Below are 16102 nucleotides of genomic sequence, written 5' to 3'. Positions count from 1 at the left end.
ACCCATCTTGAGCAAATTAAAATAAATTAAATCAAGAATCATATAACGTCGGAAAGGAATCCCACTTAGTACCAATGTCGAAGAAAAACCTCAATAAATGGAGAGCCTCCATACATAGAAGAAACTTGAACTTCAGTGAACCTCGAAAGGGATTAGTAAATCCAATCTTGATGGAAAAGAAACTTGATATGAATAAAATGGAATAAAATTTTGCAAATGACTGAAACGACGCGCGCAGCGCAAACCAGTCTTAATGTCAACATTTGTTTGGTCGTAAGAGGCGAATCTATTAGAATAAAGCGAACGAGACGACCAGGAAAACACAAAACAGAGAACATGGTAACGAGTGTGTGGTTGGTTGTACAACCTTGGGGTATGAATTCTAGGTTGAACAAAGTAGTACAGGGTCAAAGAATGAAAGGTAAATCTCAGAACCATGGACTAGAAACATTCTTTCGCATAAACTCGCGCGGAAAAAAAGGTAAAAAAGCAAGAAGCAAATCATGGAGCAGGTCTAGCGGGTGAATCTCTTTCGTTGCAGATAACCAGAAACCAGAAAACCGGGCAAGAAAATCGAAGGTACTCGAATTGTACAGAGAAGGGGTGGGAATTTAGGAGTTGAGCGAGAGGCCTTGGAATCGGCTGGCCCATTCACCCTGTGCTGGGTGCATGCGGGTGCTGGGCGCACCCCCGGAAGGATAGTCGGAGAAACCAGTCTCCAGGGCTCCGTAGCTAGTGGGAGAGTATGGGGCGAAAGGATCAGGCTGTCCTGCATCTACCTGCCGGGATGACTGGGAGAATGGCTGGTAAGTGTCTGTGAAGGCAGTACGAAGCATGCCAACGGGGTTCGCCATTTCACGCCCAGAGTCATCTCGGCCTCCGTAAGGCCGTTCCTGCTGGTGGCGCCGCTCTCCATGAGGCGCATCTTGGCTGTATAGTGGGTTGGCCATCCCACTGGGCCCGGTGAGGCCAGCAGTCGGTGGCGTCACGAACGAAGCAGGGTTGATGGCGGACATCCAAATCCTGGTCTTGTAGATCTTGAACAGATCTGTGACCAGTGAGTTGAAGTTGATATAGGAGTCAGCGAAGTAGTAAAAGGTGAGTTTCTTCCAGTCCCTGCATCATAGTCAGTCTCGGCTCTCATAGCAAACAGGGCGAGGTTGAGATTAACTTACATCTGAAACTCGGCGTCCAAGATCTCCATGTTCAGTCGATGTTCAGCGACCTTTTGCAGGCAGACACGCTTGGCCTTGGCCTCATTTCCTTCTTTGTCACGTAACGTCAAAATCTCATGATTCTGAGCGAGGCGCTTGATGAGCTTGGGCTTGATCTCGGTAGATGTCTCTTGAACACCATGAGCATGCGGGCCCATTCCTTCGGCAGCACCTCGAGGGTTAGGGCCACCGTTGGCTACACTGGAACCACCCTCAAGTACGCCCTGTCGGGAGAACATCATGAGCCACTTGTAGTGCTCCTCAGCATACTGCTGCTTCAGCTCCCGTGCTCTCTGAAGGGTTACATTCGCATGCTGCACTGTGCCCAGATCTGTTCCTCGGTCAGCCTCCACAATCACAAGATCACCAGCCTTGACTTGAAGGCCAGTGTCCTCTTGGATATAGAACACGTCCGCACGATGGCATTTAAATGTGACGATGTACAGAAGCTGGTTCTGGTGGGCATGGGACAACGCTGGGGGTTGACGGCCATAGGCACCGGACATTGCGTATTGATTAAGTGCCGCAGGAATCCCAGAGGATCCATCGCCACGCAAGGTCTGCTCACGGGCATAGTATTGTTGCTGTAAGGCACTAGGGAAGTCATTGACGTTTCCATATCCGTCGTTGACGTTGCCATATCCATCATTCCGATCTCCAAGTCCAGCACGGGGGGTGACAGTACTGTGGAAGTCAACCGAGCCAACCGAGTCATGGCGCAGAGAGATATCAGCAAAGGAGTGGCGACGACTCTGTGGAGCTTCAGGAACACCGCCAAAGCCAAGCGAGGTCTGCCAATGAGCCTTGCGCACGTTTTCTAGTGCCCGGTTCTCCAAAGGAGGAGTGGCAAACGAGGAGAACTGCTGTTCTAAATTGGCGGAATGCTCAGAGAATCGTCGCCTGCCATTGCCGCGCATTTGACCATAACCGGAAATGTCACGTAATTCCCCAAGGTCCTCGCCCGCGAGATCTTCCTCGGGTACACCACCTCGGATACGATGAAGTGGGTGAACACCACCAGTCGAGGCAGATGAGGGTGCACGCTCGCGGTACCGGCTGTCTAGTTGGCCTGCCGCTGCCGCTTGACGGAGAAGTGCGTTTTCACGTGCGAGTTGTTCGATTTGCCTGGCCTGGCTTGCTGAGTAGCTGTCTCCCTCCGCACTGTTCACGGTTTCACCACCGTCATCGTCTTCGCGAACACGACCGAGCATGGCGGAGTCATGTCCTAACTCACCCAGGACGCTGGGCCGCTGTCCACGTTGCTGGCTAGCTGAGGTCTGTCCGGGACCTCGAGCACGACTGCTCGGGTATTGGCTGCCAGCTCCAGCTCCAACCTTGGCCATCATCCCCAGATGCTCAGGGTCCATCTGTCCAACAGAGTATGACTGGGAACGGTACGTCTTCAGAGTTGGGTGCAGTGGAATAGAAAATGGGATGGCTGATTCACCAGAGATGGTACGAGTGATTGGGCTGAGCATGTCATCGCTCATAGGAGGAGGTGCGGGGTTGGTCATGGTCGGAGAAGGGACCATCTCTGCCAGCCGTGACGGTGGTTCCTTGCGGGATTCACTGTTCCATATACCCGTTCCCCAGGGGAATGTACTGCCCCCGGACTGATTCCAGTTGAACGAACCACCGATGCCCGGGCTTGGGTTTGTCGCCCAGGGCGCTTGATCAGTCGCGGGGCTTGTGGGGTTAGAGGGAGCAGAGGAGAGGGGGCCACCAGGAAGAGAGTGCTTCCTTTGTACCGAGAGTGGAACCTCGTTGAGCCATGATGTTCGACGTCGAGGCTTGATCGGGGACGAGATCATATTCTGTGTCACAGACGCATGGTCTCCATCATCATCCGACGAAGCAAGAGCCTCTGAATCTGGGGTAGATCGGCGCACTCCCGGGTGAATTTTCTCGAGTCTAGCACTCGCCGCCGGAGGCGTGTTGGATTGGAGGGACAATTTTTGTTTTTGGGATGGCGCGGCCATGATGTCTGAATTGATACTGGAATGGTGTCAGTTCATATAGTTCCTCACGGTGTATTCAATGCCAGAAAGTATTGAACCTAAACCCCAGAGAGGTGCAGGTAGGATAGGCACGGGATTTGCTGACCTGTGATATCTTTGGGTAAAAAGAAACTAGGCTGTACTGTATAGAGTACTAGTGGATTGTGATGGACACGCGACAAAGCACCAGTCTTTGTTCCCACGCGCTCGACGAGATTGGGATTGGAAGGGAGGGAGGTAATCTCGATCTTTCGATGGATGGCTGGATGAATGCGCTATGTGCAACACTGCGAAGAAAATGTTAGCTATCCAGGGGTAACCAAAAATGAATTGTAATCGCAACGGTGAGTCGTGCAGAAATAGTCCACGATGCGCGGGGCACGTGTTGAGTGTGGCATGATAGAGGCTCATCATGAGAAAAGTGGGGGAACCTCAACGGCAATATATGCGCGGTGGAAAGTGAAGGGTCTCAATCGCACAGGGGAAGAGTCTCGGTGATGCGTCTCAAGGTAAATGTGAGAGTGGGCATGGAATGATGGTGATGATCGATAGGGGATGCGGCACGATGAGGCGACAAAAAGGAAAGCGCTCTTGTGAGCAACGTACCTAGCGAAAAAGAAGATCTAGGATGCGTCTACTTTGGACCCGTATGAATCCCACGAGACGCCTGATGAAAGTCGGAAGCCGAAATCAGATATCAATGAAATTAGAAGCAGAAAGTGGGCGTGATCGTAATCGTATCTGTAGCACACAGTCTTGCGGATGAATATAAGATCGCGCGCGCAGAATTCAGGAAGAACGACCCGCGACTCACCAAGTCTAAGGGATCTTCAAGAATTCTATTCGAAAAAACAGAAGCGCCGTGAAGAAGATCGTGGGTCTCGTCAGAATCACTCCGCGTTCAGTGTCTCCACACGAGCACCGCGACCGGGGAATGGAATCAGGGTAGGCCGTCAGAGAGCGGGCAAAGTAAGGGATGCGCGGGTGTCAGAATTGGGGCGGGGAGGGGGATGCTTGTTAGGATCGTAAATGATCGAAATGATCGCCACCCCGGGTTTGAAGGGTGGAAATGCGCTCGGGAGGTTTTTTGAAGGGAGCTGGGGTAGCGTGACCACCTCGGGATGACGTTGTGGATCAACCAAATCCCCTCAGGAGCGATGCATGGTTGGGAGTCTCAAGTGGATAGATGATCTCAGTTCAGAAAAGTAAAAAGAAAAGCGAAATTGAGGAAAAGGGGGGAAAGGTTACAGCAGTATGCTATACAGAGTATAAGAGGGGGCAACCGGAATTGGCAACGTCGCCCCGTTCAGGGGACACGGACCATCACGGATGATTCCACGCGGTGATACATATTACTCTACTTCTACTTTGCCCCCAGCCACGCTTCTAACCGGCCTAGGTTGTGCGGGTCTGAAATTAGGAGGTGGAAGCCGACTCTCATTCGAGGCTTCTCACTGGTTTGTGAAGCGAGAGACTCCATTAAAGCCGCCCTGCAGGCCCGGTCAGCCCACATTGTTACCCGTGCATTCAATCAAAAGAAAGAGAAGTTAGCCTCGCACGGTCCATAAAGTGGGTTGCACATTTGCGGGGGTTCGATGATTTGCTTTCCCCGGGATCATGCTCTTCAAGTTCAAGTTTACGATAGGATGTGGGGAACGGAATGGAGTCCCTGGGCCAAGAGGGGCTGATCCTTCTTTTGCGGGGAGAGCTCACCTGCATTAACTCCCCCGCTATCATTCGGTCCCTCCCGATCTCCTTACTTCTCGTTATTCTTTTTAACTTTCACTCGATTCGCTGAAGTAGATATGCCTCACTCCAACGGTCGCAAGTTGTACAGGAAAATCATGTGTGATACACGTGCAAGTAGTGCCAAAGTTAAGCAGGGAATGTAAATTGAAAAGAACACGGTCTAGGGCCTGGGCACGAATCATCGGGCGCTCCGGACACCCGGGTTAGAATGTCCTGCACGGCTCATTTGACATGGTTGACGTATGGTGGGGTGGCAGCCGCATACCCAACTCCACAAACAAGAAAATCTGGCCACGAACCAGACAGATATCTCGTTAGACCAAGCACTACAAAAAGGGTACATGGTCTCGAACAAAGACAATCCGAGGTCATTGGGGACTCGATGATTTCAGATCCAAATATACAAAGAGGGGTTGTGGTTCTTAACCATGGGAAATCGACCGTCATACCCCGCAATCACTCCTGGCCCATGCTCGTAATTGGTATAGAACCTCTCTAGTCTCGGCCCATGCCTAACCTTTCCTAACCATTCACGACTTCACTCCTATATTGCTCTAGGCACCACACCCCCGCTTACTTAGGGTCGGATCTTACAGAGCCTCTATAAAAAGGTATGCCGGGAGATAGTCTTCCGGGACGTTCTCCAATTGCCTTTGCACATAACAGTGGGTCCTTTGACAAAGATCCCTGCAGACTTATTACTTTTCTCAATAGACCAGGTCTAGGCAATGCATATGATGGTATCAGCTTGCAGCTACCCCTCCATTACGAGACCCAAGTAGCGCTAAGAGTCGCAGTTCAAATTTTGATTATCTATAAACCTCGGCAGAGTGGTATGCAGTGAATATTGTACAGTTCAAAACAAAATACCCAATTTACGGGGCGGAATCCAAAGGAGCAGAGGCCGTGGCCCCGGCGCCCTTCTGCTGTCGCAGCTTCTCCTCAAACTTGGCGAATTCATGCATCGAGATGATCTCCTCCTCATCCTGAACTTGCTCAACACCCTTGACCTCCTCAATCTGTAAAACCAAAAACATTAGTAATCTGACCAACATATACAGTCACTAAACCCGGGAAAACTCACGTAGTGCATCAGCATTGACTCAATGCCATTCTTCAACGTAACTGTACTCGAATCGCAAGTACGGCACGCTCCACGCAGCTTCAGCATAACAATACCGTCCTCAAACGAACGTAGCTCAATATCACCTCCATCCTCCTGGATGGCAGGACGGATTCGCGTCTCCAAAAGCTCCTTAATCATGCTGACAACCTCGTCATCGTTCTCGTTGTAGGCGAGCGAATCCTCCTCGACCTCTTGACCTGCTTCACCTGTGCCCTCGACGACTGACACAATCGTTTCTCCCGAGGTAACGGCCTGTGTAATCAGGCTGAAAACCTCAGGCTTAATGTGCGCCCAGTTTGCGTCACCGGCCTTGGTGACGGTAATGAAGTCTGATCCGTAGAAGACAGAGGTGACCCCTTCAACGTCGAAGAGTTTGGCGGCGAGGGGAGATGGGTAGGGAGGGGCGAGAGTGGAGCGGGGAGTAAGGTATTCGAGGAAAGAGGTAGGGAAGTCCTCGGGCAGAACGGCGTGATTGGGAATGAATTTTAGGGCCTGGTCTTGCGTTAGTAATGCGCTCATTGAATGGTGTCTGTGTGGATGGAACATACATCAGGATTAGGAGTGTTCTCGGTTTGGATGAAAATGGTCCGCTTGCTGGTCGGCGACAGTCCGTTCACACCGGTCGCGGCCACAGGCTGCTGGTTCGGTCTTAGTGTTGGCCGGCGGCGAGTCTCTGAAGCTGTGATGGTGGGCAGGCGCGCAGCGCTCGACACGCTCCTGCAGGGACTGAAGACGGCGGGTCTGATGGACTTGGAGATGGAGTTGGAAACTCGAGCGCTGGAAAGGGCGCGTCGGAACATGTTCGTGGATGTTGAGCTGACTGACATCTTGGAGTTGAAATGTGAAGTTACCAGGCCAAAACAACAATGTAGACAATGGAAATAATGTCTAAAAAGTTGAGAATCGCCGCGGCCCGGACTCTGACGCAATGAAAGTGTCATGTGATCTGGATTACAAATTGGATCTGTGTTGGCCAATGAGAGAGAAGGCGTTGCAACCAGGATCTGCCGAAGTTCGGAAGTCGGTTCGTGCTGATAATAGCGAATTAAATATTGGCTATACACTTGAGATACTTTGTAATCATACTTTTATCGTGTGATATAGACTAAGTTACATATGAGACAAAGTTTCGCGTATATACCGTATATACAAGTAAGAAAGTGAGATCGGATCAAGGCGTGGAATCCTGATCACTTTGGGACTGAGGCGAAGGGGTGGGAGTCCTCTTTGTGGCAGCTTCGTATTTAGGCCAGATGAGATCCTTCATAAAAGACGCCATTCCGAATCCTAGTCGGGGAAGAACCATGAATACTGCCTGGCACCATCGGTGCTTATCGGTGGCTTCCTGACTATGGTAGAACTGGGTGGCTTGACTAAATGGAGCAAGCATAACCTGAGCGCCCATGCCCTTTGTTCCGGGCTGTGCAAGGAATTTCGCTGAGCGGCAAATCAAGTTTGCGTAATGCTCAGCAACTTCGAGGAGGTCATCTGGAAGGTCGGCTGTTCTTGTATAGGATGGAGTGTTTGTGGGCGACGATGATGTTGGAACCGTCCACAAAGTAAAGGAGACATTGCTGCGAGTTCGATTAAGAAAGACGAATAATTGATCAATCAAGGGATAGACCAAAATATACGTAGTCCACCAAAGTAAGTGTGTCTGTGCACAGCTGATGGAGGGATATTCGATAGCATCCGGAAATAGATCGCTTGGTATGGAGTCATCCAGTTCGCTCCAGAAGGACCTTTGATCGGGAGAAGAAAAAGGAATACCCAATTTCGCTTGCATCTCACCAAAGCCGGTGTCAAGTTTATCCTTCAATAATAGGCAACTGTGACATAACCGCTCGCCGGTATGTATATCATCCTGCAAGCCTGGATTTCCCCGCTGTATCAGTTCGTCGACTTGTTCCATGAGGGCGGAGCATTCAATGAGGAAGTCTTGGATGTCATCAATAGGTTCCCGCCATGGATTATCCAGTGACGGATGTCGCCAGAAGGGACTGTACGAGTAGACAGATTTGCGTTTCCCAACAGCATCACAGATCTATCGACCACATCAATTAATCTGTTCATGACTCTGGATATGAAATGATCATACCGTGGCGAATTTCAGTTGACGCCAAAACAGATGATCTGTCACTGAAGGCGGGCTGGGACTGGCATGTTGAGATAAAATCGCATTGCTTCCCTGCACATGGGCCAGCCACGCTTGGAATCCCAATGGTGAAGCATTGATTAACTATAATCCATTCAGTATGATTACTCAGGCCATATCTTGCTGCCAGGAATAGCGCATACCTCGTACAACTGGAAGATGACCGTAGCAAATAAGAAGTCCTGACTGCAATGGCGCCCGGTCTGAATCCTTCGATGCACGATTTGCAAAGATTCTCCATAGAGCCGTGTGCTGTACGACAGCAGCTGGTAATCTTGGTTCCGCTTGGCCAGAAAGGCAGAGCTCAGCGCTGTCACAGCCTTATCAAGGACCGGAGTTCTCCCAATGAATATTGGGAAGGTATCCTGAAGATGCATGAATGTTCCAGATTTGCCATCATAAACCAGCGCCGATGGCGCATACAAATCAATAAAGTTTGCCACGACTTGTGTCCTAACTTGCACGTTGACATTGAAGCGGGGGACATCAGTATCCACTTCGACTGGGGATGATGTCGCTGCTACTTTTTTGACAACAATTTCATGGGGCCGCCCTCGAGGCCGCTGAGCCAGAACCTTCGTGTCAGTTGTGTTGTGAATGAAAACATGATTCCTCTCATACCCGGTACAGACGTGGCCGTTCTTCAGGCACCGTATGCACTCTGGCTTATTCTCATCGCACTAAACAGGGGTCAGGATTGGACGCTCTGTAGATTGGGCACTACCCTCTGTCTAGGAAATTTTGACAGTACCTTGACCTTCCGTCGGCGGCATGTATTGCAGCCTTTGGATCCATACGGAACGCCACCCATTTTTGATGTGGATTGATGGATCCATCAACATCGAACCGGGCCGTCGCGGGAGATCAGCCCTGAGAATATGTCATCCATCAGCTTCGAGTCTCAAGAACTGGCGACCAAAAAGCAGGATTCTCGTTGGCAAGAATATATGGATTATTGCGCAGGAAACCTCGATGGATTCAAGCGATGTCGCTATCACGTGTAGGGAAGCTCCCGATGAAGCGGGTATTGTGGCCTGAGGCAGCAATCGGAGCTCTATCTCATTTTTCTTATCCTTTATTTTTTTTTTGAATGTTCGCTGCAGGCAGGAACTTCCCCTCCAAACCTTGAACTTCGGCGCATCGACGTGCCAAGTATGACGGGACCCGTGTCTTATACAGGATCCTGGACTGCCCAATAAAATGCCTGGTTCCTGTGAGGTGTGTTCTTCGGAGCCCTCGAAATACCGATGTCCAGCATGCGGTCTGATGAGGTATCAACTCCGCTATTGAATTTACTGATGGAATCAAATCGCTAACTCACGTCGAACCAGCTGCTCGCTTGCTTGTACCCAGTCTCATAAGATCTACTGCGCTCCCAAGCCGCAAGCCTCGATCGAGGAAGCAACCGAGACATCAGCCACCAACACTCTACCCCCGGTTAACGGTGAAACCGCGCCAGATACGGGGAACATTCAAGCTCAACCAAAATCGTCTTCTGCAGCTGGCGTTGCTAGCGCCGCACCGTCTGAGCTCCAAGATCTCCTCCAGCGCTACCCCCAGCTACGCGCACAGCTGCAGGAAATTTACCAAGCGGCACAGGAAGACGAATGGGTCGAGTGGTACACCCCACCGACTAGAGGACGACCTTATGGTCGAGGAGGAAAGGGACCTACTCGCCGCAGTCGGGGGCCATGGACCGCGGAGAAAGGGTTCAACCGTGCCCTCGGCAAGGTACGGAAGTTAAGACAGGATTGCGAAGAAGGGACAGAGACAGGTGTCACGGCCGAGGCCTTCATGCAATTCCTCACCCTGGTCAATAATAACCCGAGTACGCAGATGCCAAAGTCGGCATAACCGGAGCCCAATTATCTCAGACAGTATATATGAGCCTCGGAAGCATCTCCCCCGTAGCGGGATCTATAGCGCATCATTGCGGGACAATGAAATGTGGGACCCACCACGAACCCGTTCTCAATCTATTTCTCTCTGTACATTAGAATCTATCAAAGCCGTTGACCTTGACATATTCCATACGTGCCATTTTTAATTAACAAAGACCCAACAATATGGGGATGTTCGAGCCAAGACCCGTCGCGCAACCGAAGTGCCGGGTCCCAGTGGGTTCAACAAGTGCCATTATAGCGCATCCTTAGCGGACCCAACCAAACCATGCCCCCTCTAGAGCGGAGCCCGAACGCGGCCAGGCCTTAACAGGCCAGTACAATTGGGGAAGAAGACCACCTATTCAGCAAGGATAAAATGGATTTGGGGGCGGATATGCGGCAGTTTCAGGCTTTTCGCACGGGGCATAGCCAAAAGTCGACATGTCGACCCCCCGTGCGTCTCGTCAGCCTTGGAAGCAACTGCAGTTCAGAACAAAAGGGCCGAGCTAAAGCTGCCGATCTCCGTCATGCACAGTGAGAGGCCAGAGGCGTGCAGTTTGTGGATTAGCTGTCACATTGAGCGAATCCCACTAAGCATCACCACTTCTGCAGCATCATTGGACTTGGGGCTTCTCCCCCTGTCCAGTAGAAACTACCCTATTAGGAACTTCTGGACGTGATGCGGATATATTCTTGTCTTGGTACCGTAAGCGAGCATCCTAGCATCCTGTCAACTTGTTTATTTTCATGTTGAGTGGCGGCGCCACGAATGACAGTTTTACGTCGATCTGAATAACGCATACTCCATAAAGCAGCTGTGCAATAATGGGTATGGGGTCTCAGCTCAGCTAAGAAGGTGAATCCACGAATGGAAGGGCTCGGATGGCTCGAGTTCAGATGGGAACTGAACTGTGGGCTTGCGATCTGGAGAACGGGCCACTACCGCACTTCGCCGACTCCAATGGGAAAGGAGAATTCCGTTCCCGAGAAAAAAAATCATTGTACATCCACTGTGATCTGTCCATGAAATTGTGGGTTTCTTATTTATAGAGAAGGGTTACGTTTTCTTTGTTTTACGTTTCCTGTTTTTTTCTTTAAATTCGAGCTTGAAGTCCGTTCCACGGTTCGAGTTCGTTGCGATTTCGCTAAGTCCGGTGCGTTATGAAGCTTTTCCCCCTCATTATCCCCCAGATTGTTCAATTAGGTCTAACTAGCTATTGAATGCAGTTGGAACCCTCTAAAAAGTCTATGAACCTTCGTCTACGATTGCCTTGTTACGTCAAATGGGTGCCTCGCCCCGCGACCGAATCTGATCTGTTCCACGGCAATAATGGATACGCTGCAGTGCGGGCTCCTTGAACAAACACAATAAAGATCCCTTGCGCTGTCGCAATTGGTTATTTCGTCGTCCGCCCATTCTACCCGCCATTTACCGGGCGCCATGGCTTCCCAGCAGCCCCGTCATGAGCGGGCTTCCAGCGACAGAGCACAAGCAATGACGATGTCCGCGGCAGCTTCACAACGTCCGAGTATGGGTGGCCGGACAGCCTCGGCCCCAACCGGAGGACTTTACAAACTGGATTCGGTTCGAAGACAGGGGTCTGCTGCAAGACTTGGTCAGACATTGGAGGAAGAAGAAGTGTCGGGAAATCATACGCCCAAGCGGTCTCGCTTCCGGCAGGGTGATGAGGTGTGTCCCGATATCTTGTGGCTTTGATAGGTCATGCAGGATTGTAGCTGCAACCAAGAGGAATCTTAGAATCACTAACGGTAGTCGATTGTCTGTAGGAACTCAAAGCCATTCTCCCTGAAGTGACCATTGCTGTTGTGGGCTTGGACCATGCTGGCAAGACGAGCTTTATAAAATGCGCATTGGATATGAAAAGCACGCCCTCCTCCATCTTGACCAGGAAAAAGATGTCATTGGATGGGTCCGTCTACATCGTACGATTATTGGAGGTTGATTTGAAAAAGGTTCAGTTCGATCATGAGAAGAATATCCTTTGGCCAGGTCTGGGAAAGGATTATACACCCCCGACAATTGACGGAGTGTTGGTGCTGCACGATGCAACTCAACCGGACAAATTCGCCGAAACAAGAGAACTCGTAGGTAGGTTGATGGTCTTTGCACACGAAATCCCCCGATATAACCCTCCATCCCCGGGCAGCTTTCCCCATACATACCCCAGTAATCCTGGGGTAAAGCATGGACCGCCCACAATTCCGATTGACCGGGGTTGAGTTGACCATTTGGGTGTATTTAGACTCGCTTGATGCATCCCCATTGCCATTCCTGTTGGTTGCCTGCAAATGTGATCTGCGCCCGGATGACAGTGACCTGGGTGCTATCCATGAGCGACACGAGACCTACCGAACCTCGCCCGAGTCGCCCCGATCCCAGCAAATGTGCATTGCTCTTGTTCTCCGGGCAGTAATTTCCATGCGAGCAGGTGAGTTTTTTTTTCTATTTCGGTTTTCTTGTCTCTTTGTCCTCTCGGCAACAATGGATCAAAAAGGATTGTTAGTGAGCCATGACCCCCGTCAATGGTACCATGTGGGTCACGGTACTAGCACTTCGCTACCCTTTTTTCACCTCCTGTCCAGAGTCCACCGATCGACAGAGGAGCCCCAAACGAGGGAATCCTTTAACAAAAGAGACTTTGAAGAGATTTGTGGCGTTGCTCGCTCTTTGGTACACTTGAGCTAATTCAGTTCTGCCGTTTTTCCCACTTTGCCCAGACTTCGCTTCGTCTGACCACCCTAATAATAATCCTGCGCCATCCGTCCCTCCCCCGCCGCGAACAACGACCAAGTCCTTTCAACCCACCCCACCCCTCGATTGGCACCATAGTCGGACCAATTCAGAAATCCCGACCGCCGTGTTACCGGGAGCCGCTGGCGGCTCGACACCGTCGGTTTCGAACCCAAGCGTCGATGGGAACGGTGATTGTCCGCCCACCGACCTAGCCCCGCGCTCCAATCTGGCGCAACAGAATGCTCCAAGTTTTGCTCGAAATGCCCGAAGTAATTCCCAGCCGGTGCGACCGCAATCTCCTCCAGAGGCGCGGGTGAATACCCGCCGACCATCAGCGCAAGGAGATATTCTTCCAACCCAAGAACCACAGCCTAGCTTCTCACAACGTATGCAAACCGCCTGGCGGCATAGTGGAGGCCCGGACGCCTTTAATAGCTTTCTGAATATGGAGGACGAGATGGAAGAAGCTCCATTGAGTCCGACTAGTGTCGTGCGGCCCAAGCCGAGTAGCGAGAGCAATTGCAGCGCCGAGGCGGGATTGTCTTTTGATGACCTAGTCGACCGTCTCGTCGCCATGCCAATGTCGAAGCAAGACGGCAAATTCGCAACCATTTTTCTCTGCCTCTATCGCAAATTCGCTGCCCCTGCAACCCTTCTCAATGCCTTGATCAGCCGGTTCGACAAAAATGAAACCAGTAATGGAGACCAGCTGGCCCGCATGGCCGATCAGCTGCGGTTGCTGAACGTTATCGCCCAATGGGCTTCCGATTACCCCGGCGACTTTGCTTACCCCAAGACTCGCAAACGAGTCAACGAATTCGTCACTACGCTCGAAAAGAGCCATTTTTACATGTTCGCTGCGAAGGAAATCGGATCGTTCCTTGAGACGAACGCCGAAGACGACGACATAGGCTGGGCTTTCCGAGACGGAGACGTGGATGACTCAAGCCTCACAGAGACTTTCTTTGATAACTCTGGCCGAAGCTCGCCAGCACCGTTCCTGACTGGCACATACGACGACGACGATGACGAGGAAGAAGACCCCATATATAGCTTGAGCGCTTTGGATCTCAGCGACGGGCCGCATGAATCAACCTCTCGTCTCTCAGGAACTCTCTCTATCTCATCTAATACCGACAAACCCTCCAGTACCCTCAACCAATCATTCACTGTTCTGACCCTGGAAGCTGCGCAAAGGAAGCTCTCCGTCTGGAACTGCATCCACGAAATCCGCTCACCAAGGTTCAGTGGCGGCTTTTCATGGAGACACCAGACGAAGAGTTTGCTCGGCAGCTGACCCGTATCGATTGGGTCATGTATAACTCATTCCGGCCACGCGATCTTGTGCGTCATGTCAGTATCTCTGGCGTTGACAAGGACAAGGTCAAGAGCTTGGCCAATGTCAACCGGATGATCAAACAGTTCAATCATCTGGCTTTCTTCGTGGCAAGCATGATCATACTTCGTGACAAACCCAAGCACCGGGCAAGGTGTCTTGAAAAGTTTATGAGTATCGCAGTGGTGAGTGTCTATGTTCTCTGTGCGCTGGTCTCAGACGCTAACGTATGCCTAGAAACTCCGTCGTCAAAACAACTATAACGCTCTGGGGGCTGTGATTGCTGCTATCAATGGCACACCTGTCCACCGACTGTCACAGACTCGCGAATTGATCCCGATACAGATGCAAAAGGAATTCATGCGGCTGGTCATCCTAATGAGCACCCAGCGCAGCCACTTCGCTTACCGGTTAGCATGGGAGAACTCATTCTCTGAGAGGATTCCATTCCTGCCATTACACCGCCGCGATCTGGTCTCTGCAGAAGAAGGAAACAAGACCTTCGTCGGTGAAAATAAATCCCGAATCAACTGGAAGAAGTTTGAGGTCATGGGAGAGGCTGTCCTTGGTATTCAACGAAGCCAAAAGACACCCCATCCTCAGGCTCAAAAGTTCGAGGACATCGAACGGCTGATACTCGACTGCAAGCTCTCCGGTGACGAAGAGGTAAGACATGCCTGCTGTCTAAATCTTTTAAAATCAGACTAACATAATTAGGATCTGTATGCTCGCAGCTTGCAAATCGAACCCTCCACCAGCGGCGAGCCCGTACGGAAAAAGTTCGGCTGGCTACGTGCCTAAACGCTGATTAACTCAAACCAAGAACCATGCTACCATTCCCCTGGCATGCTCTAACAATTTTGCTCGCGTACCTTGTTTTTATCTCTGTCCGCCATACCCTCCTCACGTTGATACGCTTCTATGATTGATATATACTGCGTTTTGCTTTTATTCCGTCTTGTTCTATCCCTGTTTTTTGCTTGCATGCTTTGCTGGATTGTTCCATGGCATGAATGATGACGCTCGGGGCAGTGATTCAATGGCGAGGCTCCGCCACGACACTTTGTACATAGGAGCACGTTGATGTGGTATGTAGTCATGATCAACAGCCGCGGTGCGGATGACAATTTCTACCTGTGGTAGATTTACAAAATCATTATACCAGTAATCATCTAATGCACATATAGTAACAGAAACAAGAAAACGTCTACCCATAATGTATCCTGGGTGTTGAACTAGGTACCGCCATAATACTTACAAAACCAATAGTCCAAACCAGACCAGACCAGACCACCAAGTCACGTGCAATGTCCGTCCATCGCGATCCGCCAAAAACCGCAGATAAGATCTCGCCAACAACCCAACCTCCAAAACACTACCCAAACCACAAAAATGACATCAAACACCTCCCAAATGCGGACAGCGTATCGCTCTCTCCTCCGCGAGATCCCCACAAAAAGCCGCACTCTCAACGCTTCCTCCCCCCTCCACGAACGCCTCCGCCAGCTCTTCCGCTCCCAAGAACAAACACCCTCCACAACCGGCAGTCCCAGCCCAGTATCAACACCCATCTCCGCCACCTCCACAGAATGTTCCTCCTCATCTCCGCCTGTCCCATTCTCACTCCCCACTTCCGCGGAAGAAGCTACTTTGCGCTTCCAGGAAGCTGAGCAACTGGCTAAGTATGCCCGCGCGCAGCGGACTTATGTTGAGTTGCTTGAGAGATATAACCCCGGCATGGGTATGGATGAGGAGGAGAGGGTCAGGCTTACGGCTAGAAGGGTTGGACTTGATGTTCCTTCTTTGTATGAGGCTGAGGGAGACAAGGGGAAGGGTTCGGAGTAATTGAATGTCGTTGACTTGGCCTGGTGATCCATTTGCGCCATG

General features: G+C 51.0%; 6 protein-coding genes across 6 annotated transcripts; 3 read left to right on the top strand and 3 right to left on the bottom strand.

Annotated features, from left to right (window-relative positions):
- Positions 1–611: 611 nt before the first annotated feature.
- N7503_005928 (PSP1 family protein) lies at positions 612–3193 on the bottom strand (the record flags this gene model as incomplete). The annotated part of the gene is made up of 2 exons (XM_057065475.1): positions 612–1116; positions 1176–3193. The coding sequence occupies 2 exons, from the start codon at positions 3191–3193 to the stop codon at positions 612–614; spliced, it is 2523 nt and encodes an 840-aa protein (XP_056923218.1).
- Positions 3194–5835: 2642 nt separating this feature from the next.
- On the bottom strand, positions 5836–6913 carry N7503_005927 (NifU family protein; the record flags this gene model as incomplete). Its single annotated transcript, XM_057065474.1, has 3 exons — positions 5836–5979; positions 6045–6578; positions 6635–6913. The coding sequence occupies 3 exons, from the start codon at positions 6911–6913 to the stop codon at positions 5836–5838; spliced, it is 957 nt and encodes a 318-aa protein (XP_056923217.1).
- Positions 6914–7257: 344 nt separating this feature from the next.
- On the bottom strand, positions 7258–9052 carry N7503_005926 (Zn(II)2Cys6 transcription factor domain-containing protein; the record flags this gene model as incomplete). Its single annotated transcript, XM_057065473.1, has 4 exons — positions 7258–8130; positions 8185–8325; positions 8385–8921; positions 8993–9052. The coding sequence occupies 4 exons, from the start codon at positions 9050–9052 to the stop codon at positions 7258–7260; spliced, it is 1611 nt and encodes a 536-aa protein (XP_056923216.1).
- Positions 9053–9441: 389 nt separating this feature from the next.
- N7503_005925 (zinc finger HIT domain-containing protein) lies at positions 9442–10095 on the top strand (the record flags this gene model as incomplete). The annotated part of the gene is made up of 2 exons (XM_057065472.1): positions 9442–9512; positions 9573–10095. 2 exons carry the CDS (start codon positions 9442–9444, stop codon positions 10093–10095), a joined length of 594 nt encoding a protein of 197 aa, XP_056923215.1.
- A 1470-nt stretch (positions 10096–11565) lies between these two features.
- N7503_005924 (putative Ras guanyl-nucleotide exchange factor RasGEF) lies at positions 11566–15016 on the top strand (the record flags this gene model as incomplete). Its single annotated transcript, XM_057065471.1, has 7 exons — positions 11566–11814; positions 11913–12234; positions 12389–12574; positions 12864–14086; positions 14128–14400; positions 14453–14881; positions 14933–15016. 7 exons carry the CDS (start codon positions 11566–11568, stop codon positions 15014–15016), a joined length of 2766 nt encoding a protein of 921 aa, XP_056923214.1.
- Positions 15017–15607: 591 nt separating this feature from the next.
- On the top strand, positions 15608–16060 carry N7503_005923 (LYR motif-containing protein; the record flags this gene model as incomplete). The annotated part of the gene is made up of 1 exon (XM_057065470.1): positions 15608–16060. One exon carries the CDS (start codon positions 15608–15610, stop codon positions 16058–16060), a length of 453 nt encoding a protein of 150 aa, XP_056923213.1.
- Positions 16061–16102: the final 42 nt, after the last annotated feature.

Source organism: Penicillium pulvis, assembly GCF_028828015.1.
Source record: "Penicillium pulvis strain IBT 33274 chromosome Unknown contig_23_segment0_segment0, whole genome shotgun sequence".
Classification (NCBI taxonomy): domain Eukaryota; kingdom Fungi; phylum Ascomycota; class Eurotiomycetes; order Eurotiales; family Aspergillaceae; genus Penicillium; species Penicillium pulvis.
Note: the sequence above shows the minus strand (reverse complement) of the source record. Positions and strands in the feature narration are given on the sequence as shown.